General features: G+C 49.0%; 1 protein-coding gene across 1 annotated transcript in view; it reads left to right on the top strand.

The window, feature by feature from the left end:
- The window catches only part of AMN (amnion associated transmembrane protein), a 70,736-nt gene that overhangs the window by 22,993 nt on the left and 29,247 nt on the right, over window positions 1-18,496 (top strand). Inside the window, exon 4 of the mRNA XM_073638377.1 lies at window positions 16,998-17,082. Within this exon, the coding sequence (XP_073494478.1) occupies window positions 16,998-17,082 (85 nt within the window). The remainder of the gene's footprint in view (window positions 1-16,997; window positions 17,083-18,496) is intronic.

Below are 18,496 nucleotides of genomic sequence, written 5' to 3'. Positions count from 1 at the left end.
TGCACTCACTATTCTGCTGGTGCAGTCACTGTGTACATACATTACATTACTGATCCTGAGTTACCTCCTGTATTATACTCCACAGCTGCACTCACTATTCTGCTGGTGCAATCATTGTGTACATACATTACATTACTGATCCTGAGTTACATCCTGTATTATACCCCAGAGCTGCACTCACTATTCTGCTGGTGCAGTCACTGTGTACATACATTACATTACTGATCCTGAGTTACCTCCTATATTATACTCCAGAGCTGCACTCACTATTCTGCTGGTGCAGTCACTGTGTACTTACATTACATTACTGATCCTGAGTTACCTCCTGTATTATACTCCACAGCTGCACTCACTATTCTGCTGGTGCAATCATTGTGTACATACATTACATTACTGATCCTGAGTTACATCCTGTATTATACTCCAGAGCTGCACTCACTATTCTGCTGGTGCAGTCACTGTATACATACATTACATTACTGATCCTGTACTGATCCTGAGTTACATCCTGTATTATACTCCAGAGCTGCACTCACTATTCTGCTGGTGCAGTCACTGTGTACATACATTACATTACTGATCCTGAGTTACATCCTGTATTATACTCCAGAGCTGCACTCACTATTCTGCTGGTGCAGTCATCGTGTACATACATTACATTACTGATCCTGAGTTACATCCTGTATTATACTCCAGAGCTGCGCTCACTATTCTGCTGGTGCAGTCACTGTGTTCATACATTACGTTACTGATCCTGAGTTACATCCTGTATTATACTCCAGAGCTGCACTCACTATTCTGCTGGTGCAGTCACTGTGTACATACATTACATTACTGATCCTGTACTGATCCTGAGTTACATCCTGTATTATACTCCAGAGCTGCGCTCACTATTCTGCTGGTGCAGTCACTGTGTACATACATTACATTACTGATCCTGAGTTACATCCTGTATTATACTCCAGAGCTGCACTCACTATTCTGCTGGTGCAGTCACTGTATACATACATTACGTTACTGATCCTGAGTTACATCCTGTATTATAGCCCAGAGCTGCACTCACTATTCTGCTGGTGCAGTCACTGTATACATACATTACGTTACTGATCCTGAGTTACATCCTGTATTATACTCCAGAGCTGCACTCACTATTCTGCTGGTGCAGTCACTGTGTACATACATTACATTACTGATCCTGAGTTACATCCTGTATTATACTCCAGAGCTGCACTCACTATTCTGCTGGTGCAGTCACTGTGTACATACATTACATTGCTGATCCTGAGTTACATCCTGTATTATACTCCAGAGCTGCACTCACTATTCTGCTGGTGCAGTCACTGTGTACATACATTACATTACTGATCCTGAGTTACATCCTGTATTATACCCCAGAGCTGCACTCACTATTCTGCTGGTGCAGTCACTGTATACATACATTACATTACTGATCCTGTACTGATCCTGAGTTACATCCTGTATTATACTCCAGAGCTGCACTCACTATTCTGCTGGTGCAGTCACTGTGTACATACATTACATTACTGATCCTGAGTTATATCCTGTATTATACCCCAGAGCTGCACTCACTATTCTGCTGGTGCAGTCACTGTGTACATACATTACATTACTGATCCTGAGTTACATCCTGTATTATACCCCAGAGCTGCACTCACTATTCTGCTGGTGCAGTCACTGTATACATACATTACATTACTGATCCTGTACTGATCCTGAGTTACATCCTGTATTATACTCCAGAGCTGCACTCACTATTCTGCTGGTGCAGTCACTGTGTACATACATTACATTACTGATCCTGAGTTACATCCTGTATTATACCCCAGAGCTGCACTCACTATTCTGCTGGTGCAGTCACTGTATACATACATTACATTACTGATCCTGTACTGATCCTGAGTTACATCCTGTATTATACTCCAGAGCTGCACTCACTATACTGCTGGTGCAGTCACTGTGTACATACATTACATTACTGATCCTGAGTTACCTCCTGTATTATACTCCAGAGCTGCACTCACTATTCTGCTGGTGCAGTCACTGTGTACATACATTACATTACTGATCCTGAGTTACCTCCTGTATTATACTCCACAGCTGCACTCACTATTCTGCTGGTGCAATCATTGTGTACATACATTACATTACTGATCCTGAGTTACATCCTGTATTATACCCCAGAGCTGCACTCACTATTCTGCTGGTGCAGTCACTGTGTACATACATTACATTACTGATCCTGAGTCACCTCCTGTATTATACTCCAGAGCTGTACTCACTATTCTGCTGGTGCAGTCACTGTGTACTTACATTACATTACTGATCCTGAGTTACCTCCTGTATTATACTCCACAGCTGCACTCACTATTCTGCTGGTGCAGTCATTGTATACATACATTACATTACTGATCCTGTACTGATCCTGAGTTACATCCTGTATTATACTCCAGAGCTGCACTCACTATTCTGCTGGTGCAGTCACTGTGTACATACATTACATTACTGATCCTGAGTTACATCCTGTATTATACTCCAGAGCTGCACTCACTATTCTGCTGGTGCAGTCATCGTGTACATACATTACATTACTGATCCTGAGTTACATCCTGTATTATACTCCAGAGCTGCGCTCACTATTCTGCTGGTGCAGTCACTGTGTTCATACATTACGTTACTGATCCTGAGTTACATCCTGTATTATACTCCAGAGCTGCACTCACTATTCTGCTGGTGCAGTCACTGTGTACATACATTACATTACTGATCCTGTACTGATCCTGAGTTGCATCCTGTATTATACTCCAGAGCTGCGCTCACTATTCTGCTGGTGCAGTCACTGTGTACATACATTACATTACTGATCCTGAGTTACATCCTGTATTATACTCCAGAGCTGCACTCACTATTCTGCTGGTGCAGTCACTGTGTACATACATTACATTGCTGATCCTGAGTTACATCCTGTATTATACTCCAGAGCTGCACTCACTATTCTGCTGGTGCAGTCACTGTGTACATACATTACATTACTGATCCTGAGTTACATCCTGTATTATACCCCAGAGCTGCACTCACTATTCTGCTGGTGCAGTCACTGTATACATACATTACATTACTGATCCTGTACTGATCCTGAGTTACATCCTGTATTATACTCCAGAGCTGCACTCACTATTCTGCTGGTGCAGTCACTGTGTACATACATTACATTACTGATCCTGAGTTATATCCTGTATTATACCCCAGAGCTGCACTCACTATTCTGCTGGTGCAGTCACTGTGTACATACATTACATTACTGATCCTGAGTTACATCCTGTATTATACCCCAGAGCTGCACTCACTATTCTGCTGGTGCAGTCACTGTATACATACATTACATTACTGATCCTGAGTTACATCCTGTATTATACTCCAGAGCTGCACTCACTATTCTGCTGGTGCAGTCACTGTGTACATACATTACATTACTGATCCTGAGTTACATCCTGTATTATACCCCAGAGCTGCACTCACTATTCTGCTGGTGCAGTCACTGTATACATACATTACATTACTGATCCTGTACTGATCCTGAGTTACATCCTGTATTATACTCCAGAGCTGCACTCACTATACTGCTGGTGCAGTCACTGTGTACATACATTACATTACTGATCCTGAGTTACCTCCTGTATTATACTTTAGAGCTGCACTCACTATTCTGCTGGTGCAGTCACTGTGTACATACATTACATTACTGATCCTGAGTTACCTCCTGTATTATACTCCACAGCTACACTCACTATTCTGCTGGTGCAATCATTGTGTACATACATTACATTACTGATCCTGAGTTACATCCTGTATTATACCCCAGAGCTGCACTCACTATTCTGCTGGTGCAGTCACTGTGTACATACATTACATTACTGATCCTGAGTCACCTCCTGTATTATACTCCAGAGCTGCACTCACTATTCTGCTGGTGCAGTCACTGTGTACTTACATTACATTACTGATCCTGAGTTACCTCCTGTATTATACTCCACAGCTGCACTCACTATTCTGCTGGTGCAATCATTGTGTACATACATTACATTACTGATCCTGAGTTACATCCTGTATTATACTCCAGAGCTGCACTCACTATTCTGCTGGTGCAGTCACTGTGTGCATACATTACATTACTGATCCTGTACTGATCCTGAGTTACATCCTGTATTATACTCCAGAGCTGCACTCACTATTCTGCTGGTGCAGTCACTGTGTACATACATTACATTACTGATCCTGAGTTACATCCTGTATTATACTCCAGAGCTGCACTCACTATTCTGCTGGTGCAGTCATCGTGTACATACATTACATTACTGATCCTGAGTTACATCCTGTATTATACTCCAGAGCTGCGCTCACTATTCTGCTGGTGCAGTCACTGTGTTCATACATTACGTTACTGATCCTGAGTTACATCCTGTATTATACTCCAGAGCTGCACTCACTATTCTGCTGGTGCAGTCACTGTGTACATACATTACATTACTGATCCTGTACTGATCCTGAGTTACATCCTGTATTATACTCCAGAGCTGCGCTCACTATTCTGCTGGTGCAGTCACTGTGTACATACATTACATTACTGATCCTGAGTTACATCCTGTATTATACCCCAGAGCTGCACTCACTATTCTGCTGGTGCAGTCACTGTGTACATACATTACATTACTGATCCTGTACTGATCCTGAGTTGCCTCCTGTATTATACCCCAGAGCAGCACTCACTATTCTGCTGGTGCAGTCACTGTGTACATACATTACATTACTGATCCTGTACTGATCCTGAGTTGCCTCCTGTATTATACCCCAGAGCAGCACTCTATTTCTGCCCGGTCGGGTGCAATATGATTTTGACACGTTCTTTTTTTGTCTTTCTCCTATTGATACATTGAGCTCAGGGAAAATTCTGGAATTTCCAACTTGTGATTATAAACATTGGAAAATTTTAGAAGTCTCTGGAAATAAGATAATGAAAGGAGGAAGGCGTATTGCGGATTGTGCGGCGGTCGGTGAGCTCAGGGGCTTCTGTGTGATCTGATTTGGTTACACTCAAGGAATTTCTTTATTAAAAAGCTTGGGTAGTTTCCGCAGCGGTTACAGGAGGTTATTGATGCGCTTCCTTCTAGATAAAACTGCAGAGAATGCTGCCACCCACTGGACAAAGGGTGGATTGAATAGATAGAGCTATATATAGAGATATATATATATCTATATATATTTTATTTTTGCTAGGTTTGCTATGATGTTTCTGCATTTAGTGTTTGAGTTTCTTGTTTTCCTTATTGTGAAAATTGCTCTTCATTAACCCCTGTATATCTATTTTCTCTTTGCTACATTTTATTTATTTTGCTCACTTATATAGCCCCATTAATTCCACATATTTGACCCCAAGGCTGTAGGTCTAGTGGGGGAAGAAACAAAAAAACAGGCGCAGATCTAAGTGTAGATTTGTATATATATATATGGGAACAGAGAAAAAAAGAACTGCTCACCTTTAGCAGATCTTGTACCAAGGCTTATCGACCAATTCTGGTCTAATGTGGATAGCTGGTCCCACCGGTATGCAGCTTCTATCCGGATTAAACGGATCTCCCAGCTGGAGTCCGTAAGAGTAAAGTTCAGAGTGTGTATCCGGCTGATTGACAGGATCCAACAACTTAACAAGAAGGAGGCCTTCTGGATACATAGACTACGGTGTTTTTATCCTGATGGCCTCAATGATAAATTGGAGAATGTATAGAGTTCACGGAGATACCTCCACAATTAATGTATCATTCAATATGAATAATTATTACTACTATTGGCCTTTTTCTCTCTTATTTCCTTTTTATTTCTTTTTTTTTTCTTTTCCTTTTTTTTTTTGATGCGTTTTTTATTTGTTTTTAAATGTTATATATATATATATATATATATATATATATATATATATTTTAATATATATTTTTTTTTCTCGCCTTTCATTCTACTACCTCTAGCATACATATTAATGTGAATGAAACTCCCCTTATATCTGGATTTATGAATAGATCCTTTTATTAATATATCTATCGAATGAAACTCTTCTTATATTTGGGTTTATGAATAGATTTTTCTACCAATGCATTCATTATCTCCTTTTAAAGGGAAAGAAAGGGAAAGGAAAGAAAGGGAAGGAGAAAGTATAATACCTTCTCTACTAAAATTTTATTATGACAAGTTTAGCTGTTTTACAATTAACATATTTTACACAATGTGTTTTATTTTACAATCAGAGGGAAATGTTGGAAAATCCTAACTCTGAGAAAGCGGAGTCTCTATAGAATGGGATTTGGGTGTTCCAACTAAAACTAATTTACATGTGATTAGGATAATTATTTCATTAGGTAGGTATTGCAGTGACTATATAACCACCACTATTGACTCTCTTACATTAGACCTGAGGAAGGCTATCTATTTTTTTATTTTAATAGCCAAAACGCATTGTTTTATATATTAGTTTTATTTATTTATATACTTGAATAAATCTTTTGAAGAAGGAAATTCTTTTTTGGATAATCAATCCTTGTGACCCTGGGAGCGCTCAATCAGCCGGATACACACTCTGAACTTTACCCATTAATTCCACAGCGCTTTACAGACATCATCATCACTGTCCCCATTGGGGCTCACAATCTACATTCCCTATCAGTCTTTGGAGTGTGGGAGGAAACCGGAGAACCCAGAGGAAACCCACGCAAACACAGGGAGAACATACAAACTCCTTGCCGATGTCCTTGGTGGGATTTGAACCCAGAACCTCAGCGCTGCAAAGCAATAGTGCTATCTACTGAGTCACTGTACAGTGCTAACCACCGAGCCACATGCTGCCTGTTAGGGTACAATCCTTGTTTCCTTATGTTCGGGTGCTCAAATGAGTCTGAAATTAGCCTACTGTCTCTTTAAAGCTGTTGTTTGGTTCCTTTCCTCCATGCTTTACACCGCAGCTCTGCTTACTTGGTTTGGCTGCTTTGTATATGCACAAGTTTAGCAGGAGAAAGTCAAGGTGAAGGGATGATTGAGGATGAGGGATTATATAGAAGTAACTAAATATCCAAGACAAAGGGGAGGAGCCTGAAGGGGAGGAGTCTGTTTAGCTATTATTTACTTTATATTGCAGTGAATGGGGTCTCATGCAGAGATGAAAGCTTGCTGTTGCCCCCTTGTGGCCATTTTTTTCTGAGAAGCATAATGATGTTTTGGCTAGTTACAATTGTTAACCAATTAGCTGTAGAGGCGACCTCCCCCCTTCCGCACCCCATTGGAGTTTTTTGGAAGTTTAGTATTTTAGGGGTTGGGGGCCCCTAAAGTTAAGTTACGGAAGATGAGCGTTGTTGTTGGTGCCCCTGATGGAATAGCTCCGATCTCACCCAGAATAGGGAGAATATTGAGGAGGAAGGAGGCTGAGGAAGTTGTAGAGACAAATCATTCTGCGCTGTCAGGGGAGGGGGCATTTACGGGAATAGTAAGGAAGTGCGGCCGTGGTGACATAGGTAGTAATCGCTGCGGAGCCGACAATGTGGTCTGTGTGGGGGTCACCGGTTTTATGTAAAATGATGCATCGGTTGCTATAAGGGGCACTGCGGGGGGCGCCGTCCGTCTTGTCGCTATAAGGGACACTGCGGGGGGCACCATCCGTCTTGTTGCTATAAGGGGCACTGCAGGGGGCGCCGTCCGTCTTGTTGCTATAAGGGGCACTGCGGGGGGGCGCCGTCCGTCTTGTTGCTATAAGCGGCACTGCGTGGGGCACCATTCGTCTTGTTGCTATAAGGGGCACTGCAGGGGGCGCCGTCCGTCTTGTTGCTATAAGGGGCACTGCGGGGGGCGCCGTCCGTCTTGTTGCTATAAGGGGCACTGCGGGGGGCGCCGTCCGTCTTGTTGCTATAAGGGGCACTGCGGGGGGCGCCGTCCATCTTGTGCATCTGTTCTATTAATGAGAGTAGGATATGGGCACCCGGGTGTAACTATGGTGGATGCAGGAGTTGCAGTTGCACCCGGTTCCCTGGAACCCAGTGTGACCCAATATGAGAAGGTGATAGTTGGGGGTCTTGTTGCAGATTTGGCCTTGAAGCCCATAAGCTTCAGGTTACATCGCTGGTGGGCATGACGCTTGGCAGGAGTCAGAGGACCCCTGTAAGAAAAGTTTGTCATTGTGATCTATACACCTGTTCCTTCTGGGTTGTTGGGGGCTGGCGGCACATTGAGCCTGAGGGATTAGATACCCGAGGACCCCTGGAGGCGCACGGTTCCTATTGGGTGGTACGGGCTGTGGCTCATTAGGACCGGCGGGGACCTGACAATGGCGCATCTGGTGAAGCATCTTAGGCTACTTGCCCCCGATCAGGTTATAGCAGCACTTTGGACGCAGCGTATTTTCACTGCACGCAGAGCGCTGCGTCCGATCCCGCAGGTAAATCCGCTTGTGTTGATTGAACCCCATCCATTCTATTGGGGAATGGAGACCAGCGTCTGACATGCTGCAGCTCTTGAAGCCGCACGCCGGTGAGTTCACGCAGCGCCAAATAGAGTCACAGTGGGCATGAGATTTCTGTAAATCCCTCCATTGTGCTTCTACTGTACAACGCAGCCTTATGGCCGCAGCTCCGCTCAGAGACAGTCCTGCCACTGCTGGAGAGGTAGCAGCTCGGTGCCCATCTTGCTCCAAGTTTTGGGGTGTCAGGAGTGATGTGATGAGGGGGAATGCGTCACAGGCGCTTTGTTACATAGTGTATATGTGGCACCCCAGGGGTCTGGTTTCCACAGTAACAGCAATGTTATGTCTGAGAGCAGGTGGGAGGTCTCTTGGTCAGGGATCCTGTGCATGCCACACCTCCTGCCCAGTCCTGGGAGGGGAAGAACTTCCCCTATATAAACCTAGGGCTGAGGCAGGGTTAGTGAGTAGAGAAGAAGTAGAGACAGAGAAGAGAAGCAGCATAGGAAGAAACAACAGGAGCTCTGTGGGAGCAGTGCTACAAGGAGTCAGGGGCAGGCAGCTGCAGAGCTCGCCCTGACTGAGAAGCTATCACCGGACCCGGAGTCCGAGGCTGTGGGGACTAACTCCTATCCAGCAGCAGAAACCGACCGGCAGGGGATTTCAGGTCCTCTGGCCAAGAAACCCGAAGGCACGGTCACACGCGTGGGACCAGCACCGCCGTCGTGGAGCGGAAGCTACTAGAAGGCCCCGAGTCACCGGCCATACGGGTGAGCACCACACGGTACACTCAGGGACGTGGGCTACTTATACCCGCCTCTAGCAAGGTAGCCAGAAGAGTACAGTTAGCTGGGAAGGCCTACAACTCCGCCTGGCCAGGGGAGATCCCATCTGCTCAAGGACTGACCAGGCCCCAATCGCTAGCCAGTACTCCGGGAGGGTCTATCTTTGTCACCAGTAAAGACCCTGAACTACACCGTACCGTCTCCGAGTGGTTCCTGCTACCCCCATCATCCACGTCGGCTGCCCTGAGGCCATACCCCTCCCGTTGGGGGTGATACTATCACGCTGCACAATCCTACCACCGGCCTCAGCGGTCTGCCCTGCAGCGGCAGCTCCTTCGCTGCATTCAACGGGTGGCGTAGTCGTACAACATCTACCGCTAATACAGCGCCACTTAGTCTGACTCCCTGGGCACGGACCGGGTCACCGCCACGAGACTACAACCCTCAACAGATCCGGCTCCGGGTAAGCTCCCGCGTGCGCAACGCTGCGCGACACAGGCCCAGGGGTGCGTCAACTTTTGGCGTAGTCGGCAGGATCTCGTGCCCGCAACCACCGGGTACTGCGTGCCTGAAAAAGACTGTTCAAACTTACCTGTGGTGAAGATTCCCGCCATCCGGCGCCATCTTCCGCTTCCTTCCCGCCATCGGTGGAGTTTTCCCGCCATTCGGCGCCATCTTCGGCCTTCTTCCCGCCAGCCGTGGAGTTTTCCCGCCATTGGACGCCATCTTGAGGACGCCGTGCGGGAAGAAGAGGGGCGTGGACTCCGAAAGCGCGCGAGAACTGAAGCCCCGCCTCACGTCCGGACGTTGCGTAAGGTCCTGGAAGGAGCCCAGCAGACGCCGACGTCACAGGAGCGCGACGGAAGGTCCTCAACCCTGACGATCCACTGCGGAGCCGCGGCCTACGGAAGAGGATCATCGCAAGGTAGGCCACGGTCCACTAGGGGGGAGAAGGATGTCGGATACGGAGGAGAGCTTCACCGCTTCAACCCCCGCCAGCGCCACCGCTGTTGCGGTTATGCCTTTCACCATGCCCTATATCCCGGGGGCAGCCTGGCTACCCCAGTACTCAGGGGAGTCACATACCCTGCATGACTTTAGAGAAAAGCTGGATAGCCTCTTCCAGGTGTATCCCCTCACAGAGGAGCAAAAAGTGAGCATCCTGGTGGCCCAATTAACCGGGGCAGCCCAAAGGGAGGTAAAGTCCTGGCCACCTGGGAGGAGGACTGTCGCAGAGATACTAACCCGGCTGAGGGACACCTTTGATACCCGCACCTCAGCCGAGATCAAGCTTAGATTCTACGGGTGCAAACAGCGGGCACATGAGAGTATAAGGGACTATGCCCTGAACCTACAAGAGGCCCTGAGAGCCATTAAGCAGACCGACCCTGACGGCGTGGGAGACGAGGACAGGCTGTTGACTGAACAATTTATAGAGGGTTTATATTGCAATGCCCACCGAACCCAGTTGCGGGCAATGGCCTTACAGGACCCTCATCTGGGATTTGCACAGTTCAAGGACAGAGCCATCCGGGTGCTCCGAGAACCAGCACCAGGTGGCGTTGTGACCCACAGACGCCCCACTACCACTTACCACCTGGAGGCGGCGCCCTTGTCGGCAGGGCCTGTGGGAGCTGATGCGCAGGCTTTGAACAATGACCCGGCTCCAGACCTGCACCATCAGGTCCAAGAGCTAGCTAAAAGCGTTGCTGCGCTAACCCGAACTGTGCAGTCTTTACAGGTTTCCACTCCAGGGAAGATCCAGCTGGCATCCGGACCGGAGGACATCCCGTGGCGTCGACCAAGGAGGACCCCACCGGCCAGAGGAAGACCCAGCGACCGATACAACGAGGACGAACAACCCATCTGCCGCCGCTGCAATCAACCCGGACATATGGCAAGGTACTGTCCTTTAAACTGGCACAACCTGGGGTAGAGGGCCAACCCCCAGGAAAAAGATCATCAGGCCCATCGAACTGGCGCGACAGATATGTGGGAGGACGTCCAGTCTTGCCTGTGGTACTGGATGGCATTCCTATGAGTGCCCTATTGGACACCGGGTCACAGGTCACCACTATCCCGTACGTGCTCTTCAAGCAGTACTGGAATGACTCGGATATCACCCGCTACCCTGACGACGACTTGAGTATCATCGCCAGCAATGGTCAGCCCGTGCCACAGATTGGATTTAAAGAGGTGACCATTAAAATCGGTAGAGTCGAACTGGCAGCACAGGGACTGATCATTGTAGACATTGATAAACACGAGAGTCACCCAAAGATAACTCTAGGAACTAATGTAATTGAAAATTGACTTGCAGAGGTGATTTTCCTTTTACAACAGGTTGCCAAGAACGCCAGCTCCGGCCAGCAGCGAGTGCTCCAGAAAGAGATCCGGGCACTGATGCGACGGCAACAGATAGAACTCTCCGGTGGTGAGATTGGTAGCGTAAGAATGTGTGACCCTTTCCCTATTGCCATGCCCCCAAAAAGTGAAATGATGATTTGGTGCCGGGCAGCTATTGGTCTGAGAGGTAGAGATTACCAGGCAATGGTAGAACCAGTTTACTCAGACAGTAGGCCCACCATTTTGACAGCGCGGGGGGTGGTCAATGTACGCCATGGGAGGGTGCCCGTTCGCATAATAAATATCGGGAAGAGGGAAGTGTACCTGCCCCGGTATGCCACGCTAGCCAAATTGTATACCATCAATCAAAATTCCATACAGTCCGTAGAACCCTTGCCTCCATCTTCCCCGGAGGAAGGTAACGGCTCTAAGGAAACAATGGAGGACTGGTGTCAGCAACTACATTTGGGTACTGACTCCACTCCCTCACACCAGAAACAGGGAGTCTATCGGGTGGTTCAAGAGTACGAGAGAGTGTTTAGTAAACACCCGTTAGACTTCGGGCGAGTAAAGGGGGTAGAACACCACATCCCCACGGGAGACCATCTTCCCATAAAAGAGAGGTATCGACCCGTACCCCCTGCACACTACCAACACGCCAAGGGGATGCTTAGGGACATGAAGGAGGCTGGGGTGATCAGGGATAGCTGTAGCCCCTGGGCAGCTCCACTAGTCTTAGTCAAAAAGAAAGACAACACCATGAGGATGTGTGTAGATTACCGGAAAATTAACCGTATCACACACAAGGATGCGTACCCCTTACCAAGGATAGAGGAGTCATTGGCTGCTTTAAGATCTGCTAACTTCTTCTCTACCTTGGATCTCACTAGCGGGTACTGGCAGGTTCCTGTAGCAGAGGCAGACCGGAAGAAGACCGCATTCACCACCCCGATGGGACTTAGCGAGTTTACCTGCATGCCGTTCGGACTCTGCAACGCACCGGGAACCTTCCAACGATTAATGGAGTGCTGTGTGGGCCACAGAAACTTCGAGACGGTCCTGTTGTACCTGGACGATGTCATCGTATATTCCAAGACTTATGAGGACCACCTGAAACACCTGGCGGAAGTGTTCGAAGCTCTGGCAAGCTACGGCTTAAAGGTAAAACCCTCCAAGTGTCACCTCCTAAAACCAAAGGTGCAGTACCTGGGACACGTGGTGAGCGCTGACGGAGTGGCTCCCGACCCTGATAAGATCACCGCAATTAAGGAATGGCCAAGTCCCTCCATTGTAAAGGAAGTGCGACAGTTCCTCGGGTTGGTAGGCTATTACCGCAGATTCATCCCCGGTTTCACCAAAAAGGCAGCTCCTATGCAGGACCTCCTGATAGGCCAGTCCCGGAAGGCCAAGAACCAGAAGCCGCCCTTCAAATGGGAGAAGTTAGAAGAAGAGTCCTTCCGCCAGCTGAAGATGGCCCTCACGGGGGATGAAATCCTGGCGTACCCTGATTACAGCCAGCCCTTTATCCTCTACACCGACGCAAGTAACATCGGGCTAGGAGCCGTACTGTCCCAGATCCAGCAGGGGAAAGAACGAGTAATCGCTTACGCTAGCCGAAAACTGCGACCCACCGAAAGAAACCCTGAGAATTACAGCTCATTTAAGCTAGAGTTCCTGGCAGTGGTGTGGGCAGTCACCGAACGCTTTAAGCACTACCTCGCTTCTTCCCGGTTCACCGTGTACACGGACAACAGCCCGTTGACACACCTGGACACGGCAAGACTCGGTGCCCTAGAGCAGAGATGGATGGCCCGTCTGTCCAACTACGAGTTCACAATCAAATACCGGGCAGGACGCTCCAATACCAACGCGGACGCCCTGTCCAGGATGCCAAACCTACCGGACGTAGGAGAAGATCCAGAGGGACTGGAAGAAGTCGAACTCCCCGCGTTCCACCGTCATGGGACTATCCAGTATTCCCATCGGGTAAGGAGTAAGCAAGCCGCTACGTTTAACCCCTTGACTCACTACAACTGGGAGGAAACGCAAGACAGTGACCCTGCCGTCCGGCTGGTAAAGGAGATGCTGACTCGGCCAGAGGCTCGCCTTGACCCAGACGCTCCGGAGGAAGCCAAGCAACTGTGGGCTGAGAAGAGTCGACTGTTCCTTTACAAGGGGAAGTTGTGCCGCAGAATGGTTAACTCCTGGACGCATGAACTAATCTGGCAAGTAGTGGTGCCACGGAGAGACGCAGCCATGGTGATGGAGGCATACCACGACGGGGCTGGACACTTCGGATGGAAGAAGTTGGAGTTCCTGCTGCGTGGGCGGTTCCACTGGGTAGGCATGAGGGGAACCATCGAGAGGTGGTGCAGAGACTGTGGCCCGTGCAACCTAAGAAGGAAGGACCGTGCCAGCCAGAAGACTCCCCTGCAGTCCATCATCACCCGGCAGCCGTTGGAACTGGTAGCCTTGGATCATGTAAAACTGACCCCAAGCAGAAGTGGCTACGTCTACGCGTTAACCATTGTGGATCATTACTCCCGGTTCTTGGTTGTCATCCCCGTTAAGGACTTAACGGCTCAAACAGCAGCTAGAGCCTTCCAGCAGCACTTCTGCCGTCCACACGGGTACCCGGACCAAGTGCTGACGGACCAGGGACCTGCCTTTGAAGCGGAGGTCTTCCAGGAATTCTGCAATCTGTATGGCTGCCGGAAGATAAGGACGACACCCTATCATCCGCAAACTAATGGACTTTGTGAGAAAATGAACCAGGTGGTAATGGATCTCCTGAAAACGTTGCCCCTGGAAGAACGCAGTCTGTGGCCTGAGAAGCTGCCCGATCTGGTGGACCTATACAACCACATCCCGGTAGGTTACACCAACTGTACCCCGGCTTACCTAATGAGGGCGAGACCTGGTAAGTTACCTGTTGACCTGGAAATGGGAGTCCTGACACCCGAGGACACTTCACCAGAAGCAGACTGGGACACAGAGAGGCAGCAGCAGTACCGGAAAGTACAGGAGAGCGTGGAGCGAAGTCTCTGTCAGGCTAGGGAAAGACAAGAGAAAACTTACAACCAGTATGCTCCCGCTGTTCCCCTGGTACCCGGAGAGCAGGTCTTGAAGAGGAAAAGACGGCTCCACAAGTTGGACGACCAGTGGGAGAAGGACCCGTACACCGTACTGCCCTCAAGCCACGAGAACCCGAAAGTCTGTACCATCAGTAAAGACGGAGGGGAGACCATAGCCATTGTATCCCGGGATCACCTGAAGAAGTGTCCTGAACAGCTACGGAACCCTGAAGAGGAACAAGAAGACCATCGACCCATAGAGGAAAGGGAAGATATGGTTAGTACTGTGCTCGGAGACTTCCCTCGGTCCTGGACTCAAGTCAATGGAGCAGTTGTGGTACCCGTCCTCGCGTTCCTCCAACCAGCATCCCAAGTGCCTACGGAGCAACAGGTAGAGCTGGAAGAGCAGCCGATCCAGGAGGCAGAAGACTCCACACAAGCAGAACAGGAGGATCAACCCTCTGCTTATAGTGAGCCTGCCGTACCCCTAGTGAGCCAAAGAGCCGGTAGACAGCTGCCCAGTTTACCCTTGACAGCTCCTACACCCTGTAGTTCAGGGCTAGACAGTCAGCTCCGTAGGTCCACTAGGGCCACTAGAGGCCAGTTACCCGCACGTTGGAGGATTTGAAGTGTATAAATTGTTTTATTTGTGGTTACCTGTTTTTCTTGTTGCTTGTGTATAATTATGTGTTTCTAGTTATTTATAGGAGTCCTTGGTGGATTTACCGGGAATCCTTGTACATGGTTGGAGCGTAACCTAGGAATGGACTAAAGACTGTTAAGGACTCGGGGCAGGACAGACCCCTACCTGGTTACATCTCCCTGTTTTGGTGAAATGGACACCTTGTTTTTCTTCAAAACTGCACCCGGTTGCGGACACGTCGTAACCATCTTTATGTGTTTTTCTTATTGTATTATAATTGTTTATACCTTGTTATGTTTTTCTAAAAATATGTTTAGTCCCGGAGTACTAAATTTCACTAGGGGGGAATGTGGCACCCCAGGGGTCTGGTTTCCACAGTAACAGCAATGTTATGTCTGAGAGCAGGTGGGAGGTCTCTTGGTCAGGGATCCTATGCATGCCACACCTCCTGCCCAGTCATGGGAGGAGAAGAACTTCCCCTATATAAACCTAGGGCTGAGGCAGGGTTAGTGAGTAGAGAAGAAGTAGAGACAGAGAAGAGAAGCAGCATAGGAAGAAACAACAGGAGCTCTGTGGGAGCAGTGCTACAAGGAGTCAGGGGCAGGCAGCTGCAGAGCTCGCCCTGACTGAGACGCTATCACCGGACCCGGAGTCCGAGGCTGTGGGGACTAACTCCTATCCAGCAGCAGAAACCGACCGGCAGGGGATTTCAGGTCCTCTGGCCAAGAAACCCGAAGGCACGGTCACACGCGTGGGACCAGCACCGCCGTCGTGGAGCGGAAGCTACTAGAAGGCCCCGAGTCACCGGCCATACGGGTGAGCACCACACGGTACACTCAGGGACGTGGGCTACTTATACCCGCCTCTAGCAAGGTAGCCAGAAGAGTACAGTTAGCTGGGAAGGCCTACAACTCCGCCTGGCCAGGGGAGATCCCATCTGCTCAAGGACTGACCAGGCCCCAATCGCTAGCCAGTACTCCGGGAGGGTCTATCTTTGTCACCAGTAAAGACCCTGAACTACACCGTACCGTCTCCGAGTGGTTCCTGCTACCCCCATCATCCACGTCGGCTGCCCTGAGGCCATACCCCTCCCGTTGGGGGTGATACTATCACGCTGCACAATCCTACCACCGGCCTCAGCGGTCTGCCCTGCAGCGGCAGCTCCTTCGCTGCATTCAACGGGTGGCGTAGTCGTACAACATCTACCGCTAATACAGCGCCACTTAGTCTGACTCCCTGGGCACGGACCGGGTCACCGCCACGAGACTACAACCCTCAACAGATCCGGCTCCGGGTAAGCTCCCGCGTGCGCAACGCTGCGCGACACAGGCCCAGGTGTGCGTCATATAGAACAGGGGGCCCCAGCAGCACAGAGCATTTCAGGAGAAGATAGATTAGCGCAGTGGTGGCAGAGTCAGCACAAAGCATCCAACAATTACTGATCCCTGAAATCCTGATCCAGAGACAGAAGCATCAGATCTGACAGCCTGCAGCCTGCGAGCAGCGGGACCCTCGCTCCTCCTGCACCCCGTGATGTCTTTGTCTGTTCTTGTCCCCTCTGAATTGTAAAGTGCTGCAGAATATTATTATTATTTATTATTTCCATCCGGCAGCTGCATTATTATGTCCACCTCTGTGTCTAGTACCTGCCCTGGGATGGAGAGTTCCTCCTGTCACACGGCGCTGGCTTCATGGCTGTGTCCACAGAGGATCCAGAATGTGGAGAAGGTGAGAAGACAGTGATATATAATGCCCCCTAGTGGACTGCAGGGGTATAGCACAGAAGAACCTCGTAATAAGCACCTCAGCTGCTGCAGAACCTCATAATACAGACTTCATCTGCTGCAGAACCTCATAATACAGACTTCATCTGCTGCAGAACCTCATATTACACTACTCAGCTGCTGCAGAACCTCATACCACACACCTCAGCTGCTGCTGAACCTCATACCACACACCTCAGCTGCTGCAGAGCCTCATAGTACACATCTCAGCTGCTGCAGAACCTTATATTACACACCTCAGCTGCTGCAGAACCTCATATTACACACCTCAGCTGCTGCAGAACCTCATACCACACACCTCAGCTGCTGCAGAGCCTCATAGTACACACCTCAGCTGCTGCAGAGCCTTATACCACACACCTCAGCTGCTGCAGAACCTCATACCACACACCTCAGCTGCTGCAGAACCTCATAGTACACACCTCAGCTGCTGCAGAACCTCATATTACAGACTTCATCTGCTGCAGAACCTCATATTACACTACTCAGCTGCTGCAGAACCTCATACCACACACCTCAGCTGCTGCAGAACCTCATACCACACACCTCAGCTGCTGCAGAGCCTCATAGTACACATCTCAGCTGCTGCAGAACCTCATATTACACACCTCAGCTGCTGCAGAACCTCATATTGCACACCTCAGCTGCTGCAGAACCTCATATTACACACCTCAGCTGCTGCAGAACCTTATACCCCACACCTCAGCTGCTGTAGAACCTTATACCACATACCTCAGCTGCTGCAGAACCTCATACCACACACCTCAGCTGCTGCAGAACCTCATACCACACACCTCAGCTGCTGCAGAACCTCATACCACACACCTCAGCTGCTGCAGAACCTCATACCACACACCTCAGCTGCTGCAGAACCTCATATTACACCCCTCAGCTGCTGCAGAACCTCATATTACACACCTCAGCTGCTGCAGAACCTCATATTACACACCTCAGCTGCAGCAGAACCTTATACCACACACCTCAGCTGCTGTAGAACCTTATACCACATACCTCAGCTGCTGCAGAACCTCATACCACACACCTCAGCTGCTGCAGAACCTTATACCACACATCTCAACTGCTGCAGAACCTTATACCACACACCTCAGCTGCTGTAGAACCTCATACCACACACCTCAGCTGCTGCAGAACCTCATACCACACACCTCAGCTGCTGCAGAACCTCATACCACACACCTCAGCTGCTGCAGAACCTCATACCACACACCTCAGCTGCTGCAGAACCTCATATTACACACCTCAGCTGCTGCAGAACCTCATATTACACACCTCAGCTGCTGCAGAACCTCATATTACACACCTCCGCTGCTGCAGAACCTCATATTACACACCTCAGC

Source organism: Phyllobates terribilis, unplaced genomic scaffold (genome assembly GCF_046119375.1).
Source record: "Phyllobates terribilis strain yellow unplaced genomic scaffold, ASM4611937v1 Scaffold_7__3_contigs__length_470593459, whole genome shotgun sequence".
Taxonomy (NCBI): domain Eukaryota; kingdom Metazoa; phylum Chordata; class Amphibia; order Anura; family Dendrobatidae; genus Phyllobates; species Phyllobates terribilis.
Note: the sequence above shows the minus strand (reverse complement) of the source record. Positions and strands in the feature narration are given on the sequence as shown.